This window comes from Scardinius erythrophthalmus, assembly GCF_964197995.2.
Source record: "Scardinius erythrophthalmus genome assembly, chromosome: 10".
Taxonomy (NCBI): domain Eukaryota; kingdom Metazoa; phylum Chordata; class Actinopteri; order Cypriniformes; family Leuciscidae; genus Scardinius; species Scardinius erythrophthalmus.
In genome coordinates, this window is record NC_138230.1 from 17,893,894 (window position 1) to 17,909,958 (window position 16,065).

General features: G+C 36.9%; 3 protein-coding genes across 10 annotated transcripts; 1 reads left to right on the forward strand and 2 right to left on the reverse strand.

Moving 5' to 3' along the window:
* Window positions 1-3,278: 3,278 nt before the first annotated feature.
* On the reverse strand, window positions 3,279-9,538 carry tra2a (transformer 2 alpha homolog). 7 transcript variants are annotated; one of them, XM_081377312.1, is made up of 11 exons: window positions 9,302-9,455; window positions 8,385-8,697; window positions 7,936-8,069; window positions 7,675-7,834; window positions 6,837-6,890; window positions 6,254-6,280; window positions 5,898-6,086; window positions 5,183-5,298; window positions 4,982-5,101; window positions 4,494-4,564; window positions 3,279-4,305 (listed from the first exon to the last, which is right to left on the reverse strand). In XM_081377312.1, exons 2-11 carry the CDS (start codon window positions 8,394-8,396, stop codon window positions 4,295-4,297), a joined length of 894 nt encoding a protein of 297 aa, XP_081233438.1. In that variant the 5' UTR covers window positions 8,397-8,697; window positions 9,302-9,455; the 3' UTR covers window positions 3,279-4,294. The 7 variants fall into 7 exon arrangements, with proteins under 7 accessions (XP_081233438.1, XP_081233440.1, XP_081233436.1 ...); XM_081377314.1 differs by having other exon boundaries at window positions 4,494-4,561; window positions 9,302-9,451; XM_081377310.1 differs by lacking the exon at window positions 8,385-8,697 and having other exon boundaries at window positions 9,302-9,538.
* A 199-nt stretch (window positions 9,539-9,737) lies between these two features.
* ccdc126 (coiled-coil domain containing 126) lies at window positions 9,738-13,314 on the reverse strand. 2 transcript variants are annotated; one of them, XM_081377323.1, is made up of 4 exons: window positions 12,990-13,314; window positions 11,551-12,055; window positions 10,282-10,574; window positions 9,738-9,849 (listed from the first exon to the last, which is right to left on the reverse strand). In XM_081377323.1, exons 2-3 carry the CDS (start codon window positions 11,783-11,785, stop codon window positions 10,303-10,305), a joined length of 507 nt encoding a protein of 168 aa, XP_081233449.1. In that variant the 5' UTR covers window positions 11,786-12,055; window positions 12,990-13,314; the 3' UTR covers window positions 9,738-9,849; window positions 10,282-10,302. The 2 variants fall into 2 exon arrangements, with proteins under 2 accessions (XP_081233449.1, XP_081233448.1); XM_081377322.1 differs by having other exon boundaries at window positions 9,742-10,574.
* A 996-nt stretch (window positions 13,315-14,310) lies between these two features.
* fam221a (family with sequence similarity 221 member A) lies at window positions 14,311-15,413 on the forward strand (the record flags this gene model as incomplete). The annotated part of the gene is made up of 4 exons (XM_081376530.1): window positions 14,311-14,375; window positions 14,578-14,751; window positions 14,836-15,026; window positions 15,160-15,413. 4 exons carry the CDS (start codon window positions 14,311-14,313, stop codon window positions 15,411-15,413), a joined length of 684 nt encoding a protein of 227 aa, XP_081232656.1.
* Between the last annotated feature and the right edge of the window lie 652 nt (window positions 15,414-16,065).

The window sequence follows — 16,065 nt, forward strand, 5'->3', positions numbered from 1 at the left end:
AGACGTTGCCTTTAGATACCCAGTCCTTTTGTGTGGGGGATTCGCCTCCCCTCATTCGTTGGTCAGATCGGAAGCTCATTTTCATTGCCCCCCTTTTACAACGTCAATTTCTTATAGTAAACTTTTATATAGATTGTGATAATAAATGCTTTATAAAATCACTAAACATTTACATTCGTGCAGTATGTTAGTGAGGTTGCTTTAAAATGCATGTTATTGAAAAGGAATGCGACCCGTTGCTCCACCCGTCAGGAGAGACGTTTTCTATAGGAAAACATTGTTTATATAGTACGCGGATTGAGGGTGGTAAATATTGGTGTAACGATGGAAATCTACGGGCTTTCCTTGAAAGCACCGGGATAATTTGCCGTTTTAAGTCGAATTAGTGACCCAAACGATAACATAAATACGTTTTAATCGTAGCATATATATTATATACAAACAAAAGGCTAACAAGAGCAAGAATTGATGTTAGCTTCGCTTTCGTTGAGGAACAGTGGATTTAATCACTTTGTAAGTTAAAACGTATTTTATGTACCGTCTCAGATTTTGTACTGTTTTCAGATTATGTTCCCTTATGAGTGGATGTATGGAACATTCTGTGCAGCTATCGCCATGTTTTTGAATAATTTGCTTTCAGAAACTTCCATGGAAGTTTCGTGTTTAGCAAGTAGTTTTGTTTCGTGTTCTCAAATAAGTAATTTTTTGAAAACCGACTTCTTCTTCAATCCTCTTGGTTTTGTTTTAAGGACATATTTTATGACAGTTTAGTCGATGTTTATGTTCTTGGCTGTATGAACCACCGTGCATTTATACAGAAAATGGCGGTACTGATTCACATCTTCCAATTGTTTTTTTTCCAACCTGCTTCCTGTGTTCATGTCAAAGAACTCATAGTTCATATATTTACTTTAACAAACGTCACAATTACATACAACAACCTTTTTTTAGGTTAGGCTACTAATGTCATCTTAAACAATGTGTTGGATAGTCATTTAGACTACGTTACGTAGGCTACGTTTATTCAGTTATTCATTCACTTTATCCTGTTTTGATATTTAAAAGAAGAAAGCTTAAATAAACTGTTTAATGTTATGTTGCAGAACATCTGTATTATTATTACTGTGCCTTTACACAATGTAAAGTTGAACGTTTTACGTATTGCATATTTCCCTTCAATGTTGTTATTTTGAGATGTTAGTATTAAGAAATAATAATGATGATTGTGATCCATAAATAAATAAAACAACAAGAATTATTATAAATCTTGGGCTACATAAATTATTTGTAAATCATGGCCTGTATAAAGCTATCCTTGTACAGTCTGAATATTTGATTGTTAAAAATCACAAGGTTTTGTTTTTTATATTGATTTGAGAATGAAGAAGGGATTTACTAATCGCCTATTGGTCTCAAATTCATTTTAAGAAAAAAAAAAAGTTGCATAACCCATGTGACGAGGTGGGCCTGACCTTTGACTGTGGGGCCTCAAAAATCAAAGCTCTGCAAGCTTGGGGGTTTCTTGAATGCTAACGAACAGAGGATTGGAATAATAATAATAATAAGAGATTTAATATAAATGTTTTATACATGCTTGGTTAGAGAGACTGTTTAAATGTAGTGCGTACTGTTTGAAAATCACAACAGACCTGAAAAACAAATCTAATAATTTGCTCATTGTCTCAAGCAGAACAAAGCTAGATGTTGTCACACTCTTATATAATTAAAAAGTGTACAACAACCTACAGAGGTATTAAACGCTACGAATGCCCTCCATTCCTGGAAATATTTTTTTGTAAAGCACAATATAAAATAATAATTTGTACTTATGCAAACAATGATATTTTGAGTGTTTCATACAATGTGCTCTAATTCCCTCCTCATGCTCATTTCCAGGAACATTTGAATGGACTAATATGGACCATTTTTGGTATTGGAATGTATTTAGTTGCACTAATGTATGCTAACAAATTGATGATGTGCACTGAAGAATATCCACAAAACAAATGCAGAGGACATTTTCCAGAGTAAAGACTGTTATTTAATGTATCCAACAGTCACCTAATATTTTAATTGCTGGAATGGGCTGGAAATGTAGGAATAAAAATGTGTAGTAAAAGAAAATATTTTAAGGTATTGTTGTGTGGCTTAAATAGCTTATTCTGCGTGCAAGTTGACGTATGTGAGAGGATGGCATGTTTTTGTGTGATGTCCATTTTTCATGACATTTGGGTTTGTTGAAGTTCTTCAAGCGAGTATGCGGTCGGTGGTTTTATTGCATATTTATAAGATCTTAAAGACTGCAGCCTTGAGTCATTGATTATCAAGAATTTTAAAAAGCAGACAAGAATATGACTTAAAGTTATCCTTTTTCTTCTCAAATAAAGCTTTGTAAATGTAAGATTTGTTACGTCTATGCATCACATCACGATAAAAGAATAGTCTCATATGATATTATGAATGTTTACTAAGAAAAAAATGATCTTTTTTTTTTAATAATCACAATACACCGACAGCTGAATACAGCCTGTTTAAATGTGCATAAAAGATGGCCGTGTATGTATTTTGGTATGAGAAGTAACAAAATGATTTGAGTTCATTGACTTATACGAGAGGCAGTTAGCGATGCAACTTTTAAGCCCACCAGTCTGTTTTGTCTCTGTAGACTAATTTGCTAATTTCTATATATTCAAAATACTTTTATTAAAAATGTAGGAGTGCTGGCCTCATGTCACTTACAGGCCATATCAGGGAGCGGAATCTAAACAATGGTCTTGTCTCAGAATTTCCTTACTCATCCACGCCACTGATCTGAAATGCCTGGATAGGTGAAAACAATATGGCCGACAGTCTAACGTAGCCAAGTCCTCCATGCTCCTCTAATGGAGAACCTTGTAGGCTTGTTCTCGTAGTTTAATATAGTTGATTTCAAACACATTACATATTCACAACAAAGGTGTCTTATAAAATCTGTGGACCCTCTTGACAATTTATATAGCCTACTATAATACATGTGTAGTATGAACAAATTGAATGCATGTTAACTAATGTCTCTTATATGATGTTTGTATCAATGAAAGTAGCTAAAAAAAAATGTGTTACTGAAATATGATATATTTGCCCTCAACATTAAATTTGTACTATAAACAGTGAAGCCAGCATGTATTCGGCCCATGCCTATGTCTATGGTTGGGGAAAAAACAGCTCTATAGTGGAATATTAAATATTATAGGATTAACTTATATAGAGTGTATTTAAAAACTGAACACATACTGATATATTAGAGGTGCGTTTATTAGTATTGATGTACCATGCAGCTTTACACAAAATGCAAAAGCATTTATTTGAATTATTTTAGGATAAATTGTTACTACACTTTGTTTTGTAAAAACATTTTTTGTAAGATTTGTATTAAATCTTTTCTTGTGCTATAATAAAGAGTGATTTAAAACTGTTGTGCACATCTCATTGCATTATGACAACACAATCTGATAATCATACAAATGGTCAATGTTCTTTTCAGTTATTAATTTCATGACATAATTACATTTTAATAAAATTCAAGCATTTGTATATTTGAATGTTTGAAGTTTAAAATCATTTCGCATTGTGAGTAACCACACTTTTTAAAAAAAAAATAGTTGAACATTATTTACTAGCTAGAAACACATTTCTTAGCAATAATTCAGATGTTTCTTCACACATTTTTGATGTCTATGGTTATGGTAATTATTAAGGCAAGCTGACATTAGATTATGTGTAGTACATTGCTTGTATTCACACTTTGAAGAACATTCACAAGACTAAGTAGCACATCAAAGCATGTCTTGTCAGAATAGAAAGAAACACATTTTATTTTGAGCTCTTTATTTCTTGAGAAAGAAACAAAGCGACACAAATTAATCCTGAAAATAAAGTTTTTTTATGTCACAGATAAACAGGCAATCTCAGCTTGCTTTCTCAAGTACACAATGCTCTGTCACACAAATGTACAGCAACTCACACTCTTACTACAGCATACACACCCGCTAAAAGATGCCCAGTATTTAAGAAAGTTCATATCACACCATAGGAGCACACTACACAAACAAAAAAAGAAGTCTCGCACATAAAACCCTCTGATGACAGTATTTATGATCTCCACAAACCCTAAACTTATACACTAGGGAGTCTACAAATTAAGACATTTATTAAACAAATCTCTCCAGTACAGTGAGTTTACATGTACTTCATGTTTTTATAAATGTATAGCTTGATGCAAACAGGCAAAAAGAAAGAAGTCATCCGGATCTTCTTAGTATCGTCCTGCAAAACATAAAAGTTCTATTAGCATGAGTCTATAATTAAAATATCCATCACATTGTACACAATTCTGTGACCTAACTGGTGAATTTCATGAGTAATACACTCTAGAAGTTGAGGCTTATAAAGCAGTCATGTACTTGGGCATATGTGGAAAATTTAGATTGCTCAAGGCGTTTAAATCCACTCACGTGGGCTGTATGAGCGAGATCTTGAGCGAGACCTGTACCGGCTGTAATAAGGTGACGGAGAGCGCCTCCTGCTGGAAAAGAGAAGAACGGATCAGGATCCACAAGGATTTTTACATTTCGCACAATGCAAATGTTTGTCTCTGCAGTACACAGTAGTGGCCTTAAGTGATGTTCAGCCTAATAAAGTCAAACTTTATTAAAATATTATTAGACATTTGTTTATTTGAGAGAAAGCAGCATGCCAAAAAAAACAAGAGTTGAACCAACTAAATACTAATAACTGATTATAACTGTAGTTAATGTATGCCTTTTTTTCTGTAGCTTGCCTTGTTTTTGCCAAATAATTTTGTCAGACAAATGCCTTAAATTATAGCGTAAATTATAAAAAAATATAAAAAAAATTATCATATTTTGATGGTTTAACTGAACTTGTAGGGCCATTAAAAACAAATTACTTTTGGCAAATGCTGTATGTATATTCACGTTACCTGTATCTGTAGTCATACTCGTCATATCGGTCATATCTGTCATAGCCACGATCATTATATGAGTCTCGTCTCCGGCCACCTCCGCCGCCGCCGCTGCTGCTGCTGCTCCCGCCTCCATTACTAAGAGTCATATTTGAAGTGTCATTAAAAACCATCCTACTAGCCACTTGCTTCTTGTTATTTTGCCTGGAAAATACTCACTGTGTGGGCCGACCCATGTAGATCCCTGGTGTGGGTGTGTGTGGACGTTTAGTGATGGAATAATCCACCCTGATGCGTCTTCCATCCAGCTCCATGCCGTTAGCCCGCTCCATTGCCTATGGTGAGGGACACATGGTCTTTTTAGACAAGATATATTTACAGAGCACTGAACCATATAAATGAAAATGTCTTGTTTTGACAGATTAAAGGAAGTTTTGCAGACCTATTCACTAATTGATAATTCAGACTGTTTAACTGATTTAATCGCTCACCTTACTATTGCATGCAAGAACATTCTACTTGACAAGCAATTTATAGCAAAATACTTTGAAACACGCCTTATTGCAATACTGAAATTATCATGACTTTTCCAGTCCGATTTTGTATGGGAAACTCTTTATAAGTCAATGTGTTCACTTGGCTACAACAGGTAATCCGAAGTTGTCCTTAAGCTACAATTAAGTCAATGGCTAAACCTCTTATGCCGGTGACACACTTATTGACTAGCTGAAACATTCTAAGACTGAACTGAACACACTTACAGACTGTTTCCAATTACTGGAATAGATTTTAAACACGACTGAACGCAACCGTCTCTGACTCGGCACGTTTGGGAATGAAATTACATTCATAATCGGCCTTACAGTCGTTAAGTGTGTCCCCGGCTTTAGCCCATGAATATGTGTTGGCAGATCTTTTACAGTTGGGGACGTACCTCTTTAGCATCGTCGATGCGCTCATAGTAGACGAAGGCAAAACCGCGAGAGCGCCCCGTTCGCTGGTCGTAGACAACGTTGACACCGGCTAAAGGGCCGTAACGTGAGAAGACCTCTCTCAGGTCTCGCTCTGTTGTGTACAGACTGAGACCAAACACACCTAGACATGTGTTTGGGTCTGGATTGGCCTGTAAGAGGGACAGAGGTGTGAGCACTAGAACACAAGACAGATGATTCAAAACACCAAAAATGTAATAACCACCAAATAATACAATACAACATTGTGTCTATGACCTTTCATTTCATTTATTTACAAATATTACTGTTCATATAAATATGTAAATATTAAACTTACATTATCGCTTCTTTGATGAGACATTAACTTAAGTAAAAGAAAAAAAAAACATGCTGCAATTCAGTTCTTTGTATCAAATTTTAGATCACAAAAAAAATATTCACATGCAATGACATTAAATAATTACTGGACGTGATGGAAAGCAGCTCAACATTCTTTTTGTATGAAATAACCATTCTAGGTTTCCCAGTGTTTATTGTTACACCACTAAACAGAGGTGGATGTACCATTTTTCAGGAAATACTTCATTGCTTTCTCTGGTGGGACGGCAAATCAACATGACTGCTTAATTTCCTGAAATTTCTCCGGGTAACTGTGTGACAGTATTTAATAACCCCTGTTACAGAGATGTTTAATGCAAGAACAAACATTACAGCTTTCCGTCCAACAAAACATTTCTTAAGGCATTATGGTATGAATATGGTCATTGCATGAGCCATCTGAAGGGCCTTCACAGTCACTGCAGGAGGACAAAGCGATTCTTAAAAGACACCAAAAGGACCTCTTAACCCCTTTAAAAAGCAACATGGAGACCTGTCTGGTCTAGTGATCATTGTTAAAAGGTTAAGAAAGGTCCACATACCCTGGCGTCACCATGACTGTGTGAGTCTTTTTTGGAGTCATGGCTGTGTGAGCTCTGTTGATGTAATAAGAGGGAATAAAAGGGGTTATTAAAGACAGTCATGCTCATCCCCGTGAGGCTGTGATGGGGGTTTGCATGCATTTTGTACAAAACCAGAGACTCACAAGTTTGAGACTAGTATTTAAAACATCACTTTTTAAAAATACATAAATCAAGTTGTGTTACATTTTAAGCGTAGCTGTTAAAAATGGTAAAATCTTTTAATCAAAAACGGGACCACATAGCTCTTAATTGAGTTGATTTCAAGGGATAGTTAACCCAAAAATGAACATTCTGTCTTTATTCACTCACCCTCATGTTGTTACAAACCTGTAAGCCAGTCGTTCTCAAACTTTTTGACTCGAAATTCCCCTAATTTCCAACACAATATGCCCCATATAGGCTAAGATATTTCCAGTATTTTTCAGCTGCAATTATGACAAAGCTGCTTTCCCCCCCAAAATGTATTTGTTTTTTTATCAGTAGCTGGGAGTATTGATACATTAAATTAATTAACCATAATTAAATCCTCATCATTGTGATCCTGGCCACCCCAGAAGTTTGCTGAGGCCGCCGGCTCCTTGGTTGAGAACCACTACTGTATGCTGTTATTTATTTTATGACTTGGTATAAAATGTATTAAAAAAAATAAACTTTTATGAAAAAAACAACAACAACAGCACATGGGTTTACGGTGAATAAATAATGACAATATCAATGACAATTTCATTTTTGAGTGAACTATATTTAACTGCAGCTGTGGCCCATTTGAACTTTGACCCCAAACCATGGAACTCACCCGGCTGCCAGTGTGTCTGCGGCGGTTAGACATGGGCGATGCGCTCTGGCTCCGTCTGCGTCGGTATTCAGGGCTGTAGGAGCGAGAACGAGACTTTTTCCGGTGGGAGTGAGACCGAGAACGGCTGTAACGGCGATTTGAATGCCGACGAGAGCGGGACCTGCAAAGGACCAAAAACAGAGAGTGAGAGATAGCAAAATAAACAGACATGAAGCCAATCAAGAAATGGCTTTATGACATTCAGCTAATGTATGGTCTAACCTGGACTTGGAGTGGGATCGGGATCTTGATTCAGAACGTTTGGATGCTCGGGAAGGGCTGGGAGAGCCAGACCTGCTCTCGTTCTTGGGTTGGACAGGACTGCCCCGCTCCGATTTGGATGGTGAGCGGGATTCCTAATGTCACAGCAATGTGTTACAACATTTACGAGACAAACATTCACAAAGCAAGCTAACTTACGCCACATCACATTCATAATTGCAGAAATCCAAACATACACTTTATAACAGCTGTGGAGGAAAGTGTTAGAATTACTTAAATTATATAATGGATTTAAAAAAATGCTAATAACATTATCGATACATTTACAGGTCCTTGTGATGCTTTTTCTTTAGCCGAATCACCATAGTAAAGCTACAAACATGCAAATGATCATCAAAGAGAGATTAGAAAGACACTTGGAACACAAATTTTGCATTTACTTAACCTACGGACTCATTCATTCTTCTGTTTTCAGTATAGGCTATTCCTTTCTCTCAGGCATTTTATTCTTCGGTCTTCATTTGTTCAGTTTTCATTTTTCCTCTCCTTTTCATTTCTTCACCCCAATCTGAAACCTTTTTTCTTTTTTCTGCGTTAGACATAATGCGAGCGTGCTTCTATCTGACCGATCTTCCGTTCTTTTTTCCCCTTCCCACTTAACCGTCTGCTCTGTAAACATTTTCTCTGTAAAAGCCTTCTTTTATCTTGAATATTCTTCCACATTCTTGGCCTTAACTCTTCAAATCCTTCACGACCAATAACCTTAATGAAAAAAGAACATTCAGAGCAATTAAGATCATGGGAAATTTAGGGAGAAAAATGAATTGAACTATTCAAATTTTACCACTCCTTTTGAAATACAGATGTTGGTTTGCTTATATAATCATATGATGTAAGAGACAGAAGGTAGGGAAAGATCAGAAACGTTGGAAAGAGAAACCAAAAGTACACAGGCTACAATTGTGTGAATGTAGTAGTAATTGAATATCATGTATTAACATATTTCTATTCAATGTCTACTTTAATAACTATAACTTACTATTCTAGGTCCAGCAGGTAACACACTACCAAAAGGACATATTGATAAACAAAAAAATACATGCTGGTGAAAAACAAACAGCGTAGTTACATTTATTTGATATTCGACATTGTAAAGGACTCATAAACTTTAAAGTGACTAAATATTTTGCGAATTATTAACCTATAAGTATGTATCAGCTGATCTATCTGCTCAGTTAAGTTGTAAATAAACAAAAGAAAGCGGCAGCTAAAGTTAGCTGTTCGCTAATCGAGCATTACCGCAAAAATGAAAGAAAGAATATTTGAGAGTAAACTGCAGAACGGTTGACACAACAATAATGCTTACCCTCCCCTCGAATTGTGGCTCCTCGACATCACTCATTTTTAAAGTATGAATGATTGGTAGAATGAAAATGAAGATATTCTTCCCCGAAGACTTCCGCTCTCAATGTTGTAACTGCAGAAAATGGCTGACCACACCAAACACCAACTGAGCAACTGAAGCGCGAGGGGAACTGGTATGAGAGAGGAGATCGCTCAACTACTACGTCACATCCTGCTCAACGTTTGGAGACGGATGGATGGATGGATAAACATCAATTACAATTTATAGATATAAATTACAGATTATAAATCGACATATCCACAATCTTAATAATGTATTGACATGGAATATAAACCATGGTATTATTTGAAGCACTTTGGAGACATTTCCAATTTTATTTAATCACGTTAATGGCACAAATCTGTGTTTTCAACTCTTGCATAGATTGACACAAATGAAGTCTGGTACATCTTTTATTGCATGGATTGAGTTGTAGAGCCTGGTGTACAGTTCCTTCTGAAAGCTTAATGCTACACTCAGTTTTGAGGTAAATCCCCACCCGAATCAGCCTGCAATAGAGACATCAATCAACTATTCAGAGAATATTCTTTGGATCCACAGTTCAATAGCTAATGCGTAGAAACGCATGTAATCCTAACGATTCAAAGGCGCCACCAGTAGCTAGCTGTGGAGATGATGCTGTACATGTAGTCTTTTGCAGATACATTATGAAACACTCATCTGTATATCAAAAATCAGTTTTCTGTATATATATATATAAATAAAAAAGAATCATCCTATCACTCTCAGGTCTTATATTTCATATTGCAAATAAGTTATAAAATATATTTCTGATCCATGAATAAAGACAAAACAATTAAGCTGAAATTCATGTGCACAACTAAAAAAAATGTCTAAAAGCTGCTTTAGTCTAAAAATATATATATATATTTATATATATTTTTTAATCTCTGTACAGGCTTTGCTGTAGTGACACATACGATGTCCATGGCCACAGTTTTCTATTTTAAAGAGTGCGGCTTTTGTGGCCTTTCATGAGATTGTGGCAGGAACTGCAGAGGGTCACTACGCCTGTCTGGCCGGTGGGCAGGCATATTTGGTTTGGTGGACCTGGAAACAGCAACTTTGGCAGCAAGGAGAGTGCCGGCTCCAGCAGCAGGACGGGAGATGTTGTGCACGGAAGCGTTCACTGCAGCATCCACTTTCCCCTCCAGCTTCACCAAACGATTGAGAATATCTTCTAACAGCACAGCAATTGTCCTCTTCAAATCAGCTTCAGCAAAAAGAGATAATGAAAGTATTAGTATTGTGTTATTTCTAAAGTTCTTTCAGACACACCCATCCAGAATGCTAAGTACGCTTTCACATAAGCTTCACATGCAAAAGAAAAAAGACAACGTAAAAGGATTACAGAATTACATGTTAACAGTTTACAATAAGGTTTTAATTTGTTAACATTAGATTACATAAGTTAACGTGAACTAACACAATACTTCTACAGCATTTTTTTAATCCAAGTTATTGCTAATTAAAAAAAAAGTTAAATCAAAAGCTGCATTTGTTAATATTAGTTAATGCACTGTGACCTAATTGTATTTTTATTAACTAACATTAACAAAGATTAATAAATGTAAAAAAAAGAAGCTTATTGTTAGTTCACAACACATTAGTTAACACATTAACTAAAGTTGACAAATAAAACCTTATTGTAAAGTATTGTAAAGTGTAAACCATAAAAGAAGCCAATATGGTTAACTTGTAAATATTAGACAATGCATTAGATATCATGAACTAACAATGAACAAGCATTGTTTTTACAGCTTTTAATAAGTTCATTTTTAATTGAATTTTTAAATATGCATATTTAACATTTTTAGTATATATATAATAACATGAAAAAAATACATTAACTTGGATTAATAAATGCCATAATAAAGTTTATTTATTTTATTTGTTTTAGTTCATGATAGTTATTGCATTAACAAATGAAAATTAATTACATTTTATTGTAAAGTGTCACTCAAGTAACAAGTTAAAACTGTGAAATTTTGTTTGGTTGAAAGACATAAGGGAACCAACAACATTTGCCACAGAGTACAGGCATCAATTTAGGTCTTTTCATCACAAACATGTATGTCGTATGGACTGTTTTATGGCACATTTGCATAGCTTTTTAACACTATAAAACAGCATACAGGTTTGGAACGACATGAGGGTGGTTAAAAAAATGAATAATAGTAAATGCTTACCATATCCTGCCATGGAGGTGCCATGGGGTCCTGAAGGGTTCTGGTTCTCCTCGCTGAGGACTTTGACGTAGCGATGGCTGAGCTCAAGGATCTGTTGGCGGAGCTCTGCGCTGCTCTCCCGGCGTGGTTGTGTGACGGTGTAGTGAAACAGCAGCAAACACCAGGCCAGGCCAAAGAGCACCAGTAACATACTAAGTTTATGAGACATGCTCCTACGCAGAAGACAGCCCAGCATGGCAATGCTGCAGGTCTGATGGGACCCCAGTTAAGGGGATGGGGTGGGGATAGGTTTAAAAGGGACTGTCAAGTTCAGGGCTGGGGACAAGATTGGGTAATAAGGTCACTGATCGCATACATTTGTTTATCCTTTTTTTTGCCTAGGAAATGAACAGGGTGGAAGATTTTGAATGTGTGAGTGTGTGTGTGTGTGTGTGTGGGGGGGGGGGGGGATAAGGGGGGGGGGATAAATCCCTATTTATCAATGGGGTTTAGGTGCAATGAATATCTGTAAAACACCACACACAAAAACAAGCAAATATGTGGATTAATCATATGTAATAGTACTTGCCCTTATAATAATAATATCAGATTTTATGAACGTGCACTTATTTTGCAGAGCCTCAGATTTCAGTGTGCATGAATAAATTACATTTCCATCCTAAGTGAATGGGAACCTTGTCATCGCTCTCTTTCACTATGGCCACAGTACTATTCTCCACCAATCACAAATCAATCACTCGCTGAGACGATGCTTTAAATAAATGAATAACGCGGGAGGGAGAAATAAGACCACTTCTAACTCTCTACACCACAAAATCAGCAGCACAATATTGGCAAAATAAAAATGTAGTGTTTTTGCACATTGATTATATTAGTCAAGAAGACATATTCAAGCTTGTGACTTAAACAAAGAGTGATCAAAGTACAGGGGGTTTACATAGTGTGCTCCACCCTGTCAAGCTATTGTGTTCGTTTGCAGAGCGGTCAAAGCATAGTCACATGCAATTTAAGATGGGGAAAAAACTGGGTTAAAGAGCTGAGGTCGACCTTTCATGCCTTGCTGAACAGATCATGATTAATAGTTAAACAATGCTAGAAAGTTATTTATTAACAGTTTAGCTGTTGATGCTATCATACAGCTGTTATTATATAGTCTTTAGGAAAGGTTAGCATTAACAGAAAAATAGGATCACTTATATTAGGTAAGCAGCATGCAGATCAAAAACAGTTCAGGATTCTGGCTGGACTCGTATCAATCGTCGACACGTGCTCGATGGGTCATTTTCACTCGGTCTGCAGACTGTTAAGCTATCGAATGTATTGCTATTACACACACTCTATTATCGCTTTAAGACTAGGGCGGCTGGGAAAGACATTAGACAGCTGGGACAGCCTGAGGAAACCAATACAATAACATATATAGCTCATATAGAAATTACCTTAATACTTTAGTCAAGGTGACAGATTCGCTGACTCCAAATTGTTGACATCATCTTATTAGCACGTTTGCATGGCTGGCAGCCTTGCAAAAATCAGTAATATTCAAACATTATTCAAACTGCAGCATAACTTCAGAGTAAGCGTCTCTGTATGAAGTAAGAAGCGAATTCTTTTACAGCTAAAACGCCTTAAAATAAATGCCAGATAATCATTCGGAGCAGCTTGATGTGGAGAAACTAGGAGCAAACATAGCAAAATGTTGAGTATTTCCCTGCGGTGACAACACGACCTATTGGATGCGACGTCATGTTACGCACTAGCGATGTCCGGGTTGTGAATGAACTGTTCTTATGAGTCGAATCTGTCTAAATGAATCTATCGAAATGAGTCGTTTCACAATATCGTCTGATTCTTTCACATTGGACTGAACGCTTGATACACGAAACGAACAAAAATATTTCGAGCGGTTCTCGAGTCATTTGCAAATTAATGTGCGTGTGTTACTATTCTGACTAATAATGGACAGAAAAGTTAGAGCAGACATGTACGAATTAAACGTTCTGGATTTTTATTTTTTTTATTTTGTACGACTTGATCGTATAACATGATTTGATCAAAACTGCATGTTATTAAAACCGGATAATTTTTTTTCAGCCAGAAGATTTACATTTCTTGTATTATTTTCTGTTAACGCAAATACTATTTATGCTGTAAATGACCTCATGTTTTTATGAGCATGACATTACAACAAACACCTTAATTAATAAACTGGGAAAAAAGCAGCATAGGCAGTTGTGGCCTATGTGCCTACATACAGTATTTATTGGAATGATTTTTAATAGGCTATAGAAACTATGCCACACGAGGACCATGCGATAACGCAAGTACGCAACTACGTCATAACGTAAAAGAATCACTGAATCGTTTTCTTGAAAAGAACTGTTTGAAGGAACCGATCGCGTATGAGACTTCTCGTCACGCACTTACGTAAAAGTCATAGGGAGCTTGGGAAATGTAGTCAATTTGTACAAATATCGTCGAGATGCAATAAAATGGCTATATTAGGCTATATTGGACATTACTGATAAGATTTTTATATTCGTATATTTTTTCTTCTTTCTTTTACCTGGTTTAGACCTGGTTTTTAGACTATGTAAGACAAACTGATCAGTGTTGTTTCGTCGTTGCCTAGAAACACGTCACAGACGCAAAGAAAAGTCTTCGTTCCAGACAAGTTGTCCGTTGTCAGTGTTGCAGCGCGAGACAGTAATTTATATATCAACAGACAAAACAACAAAATAGACTCATAATCACCGTGGAATGGAAAATATACAAATCGACAAAAATGCAACCAATGCAGTGGAGGCCTATTTAGAATACAGAAGGTGGGTTTGCTTGAGGAAATCGGTGAGCTGATAACTAAAGTCTGTTAAAAAAAAACCCCGAAAAACTTTATTTTGATCTTTTGATTTCTTGTTCGTTTGTTTCATGTTCTGGTGATTTGCACATCCCTTTCAAGTAATAAGCTTGTCAGTTTGAAACGGTGATCTTGTAATTCTCTATCATTAAATGCCATGCTTTACAAAGGATTGTTGGGGAAGATGATAGAGGGACGATGTTTTCAGAGGATGAGTACAAGAAATACAAAGACACAGTGGTGCCAAGAAGATTACGAAACCGCCTTTACGTAAGTTTTGGCATCCCAGGACAGATAGACTGCAAACTGATTGGACCAGAGACACCTTGCTTCTGTACACACAGGTATGGATCACTAGTCATACACATACTTGATGTACACACACACATACAAAAACAGATTATTCTATGTTTCTATTTCATTCTCAGGTATAAACAACACTGCACAGACTTTGAGGAGTTGCCAAAGGAAAGGCCTATACTCCTGCCCTGTAGGGTCAAAGGTTGTCTCTGTGTGTCCTATGAATACGTTCATATCAACGGCTCTAACCAAGTACGCTGCCGATGCAAACACACAACCAGTGAGCACGCTGAAGTTTCAGGGCACCTGTGCAAGAAATGTGAGTTTTGCACCATTGCATCCCATATGTTATTAAATGAAAGCTAACATAATTTATCATGTATCGCATAAGCATTCAATAAAACATAAAATGAGTCTCCATTTGTCTTAAAGTTACCTGTTCATATATGCAGGCACTCAGTGTACTGGTTATCGAAGTCCATTCACCTGCGGATGTGGCCAGCCTGGATATGCTCATGTGACGGTGGTTGAAACCAGGGAAGAGCGCATGACACGGGGACGTCCGGTGGGCAGAGCTGTTCCTTATGCGGCTATGGGAGGCCTGACTGGGTTCAGCTCTCTGGCAGAAGGCTACCTGAGACTGGATCCCAGTGGCATAGGCAATGCATGTGAACATCACACACAATACATGTCACCTGATCAATGATTTGGTGGCATTACAAACATTAGGTTAGCACACACCTTTAGAGTCAACATTACCCTTATTTTGTTGTAAGTATATGTGTGGCTATATATATACACTCACCTAAAGGATTATTAGGAACACCATACTAATACTGTGTTTGACCCCCTTTCGCCTTCAGAACTGCCTTAATTCTACGTGGCATTGATTCAACAAGGTGCTGAAAGCCCTATACATGTTAGAAATGTTGGCCCATATTGATAGGATAGCATCTTGCAGTTGATGGAGATTTGTGGGATGCACATCCAGGGCACGAAGCTCCCGTTCCACCACATCCCAAAGATGCTCTATTGGGTTGAGATCTGGTGACTGTGGGGGCCATTTTAGTACAGTGAACTCATTGTCATGTTCAAGAAACCAATTTGAAATGATTCAAGCTTTGTGACATGGTGCATTATCCTGCTGGAAGTAGCCATCAGAGGATGGGTACATGGTGGTCATAAAGGGATGGACATGGTCAGGAACAATGCTCAGGTAGGCCGTGGCATTTAAACGATGCCCAATTGGCACTAAGGGGCCTAAAGTGTGCCAAAAAAAATCCCCCACACCATTACACCACCACCAGCCTGCACAGTGGTAACAAGGCATGATGGATCCATGTTCTCATTCTGTTTAC

What these genes read in the sequence shown, in the direction of transcription:
- ccdc126 (XM_081377323.1), bottom strand. Translation starts at nt 11,785, where the DNA reads ATGCTGGGCTGTCTTCTGCGTAGGAGCATGTCTCATAAACTTAGTATG. An exon ending in CACCTCCATGGCAGGATATG is followed by an intron (nt 10,575 to 11,550) that starts GTAAGCATTTAC and finishes TTTTTGCTGAAG; the next exon opens with CTGATTTGAAGAGGACAATT.
- tra2a (XM_081377310.1), bottom strand. Translation starts at nt 9,337, where the DNA reads ATGAGTGATGTCGAGGAGCCACAATTCGAGGGGAGG. An exon ending in CGATCCCACTCCAAGTCCAG is followed by an intron (nt 7,835 to 7,935) that starts GTTAGACCATAC and finishes GGTCCTTTGCAG; the next exon opens with GTCCCGCTCTCGTCGGCATT. An exon ending in CTCATCAAAGAAGCGATAAT is followed by an intron (nt 6,087 to 6,253) that starts GTAAGTTTAATA and finishes TCCCTCTTACAG; the next exon opens with GCCAATCCAGACCCAAACAC.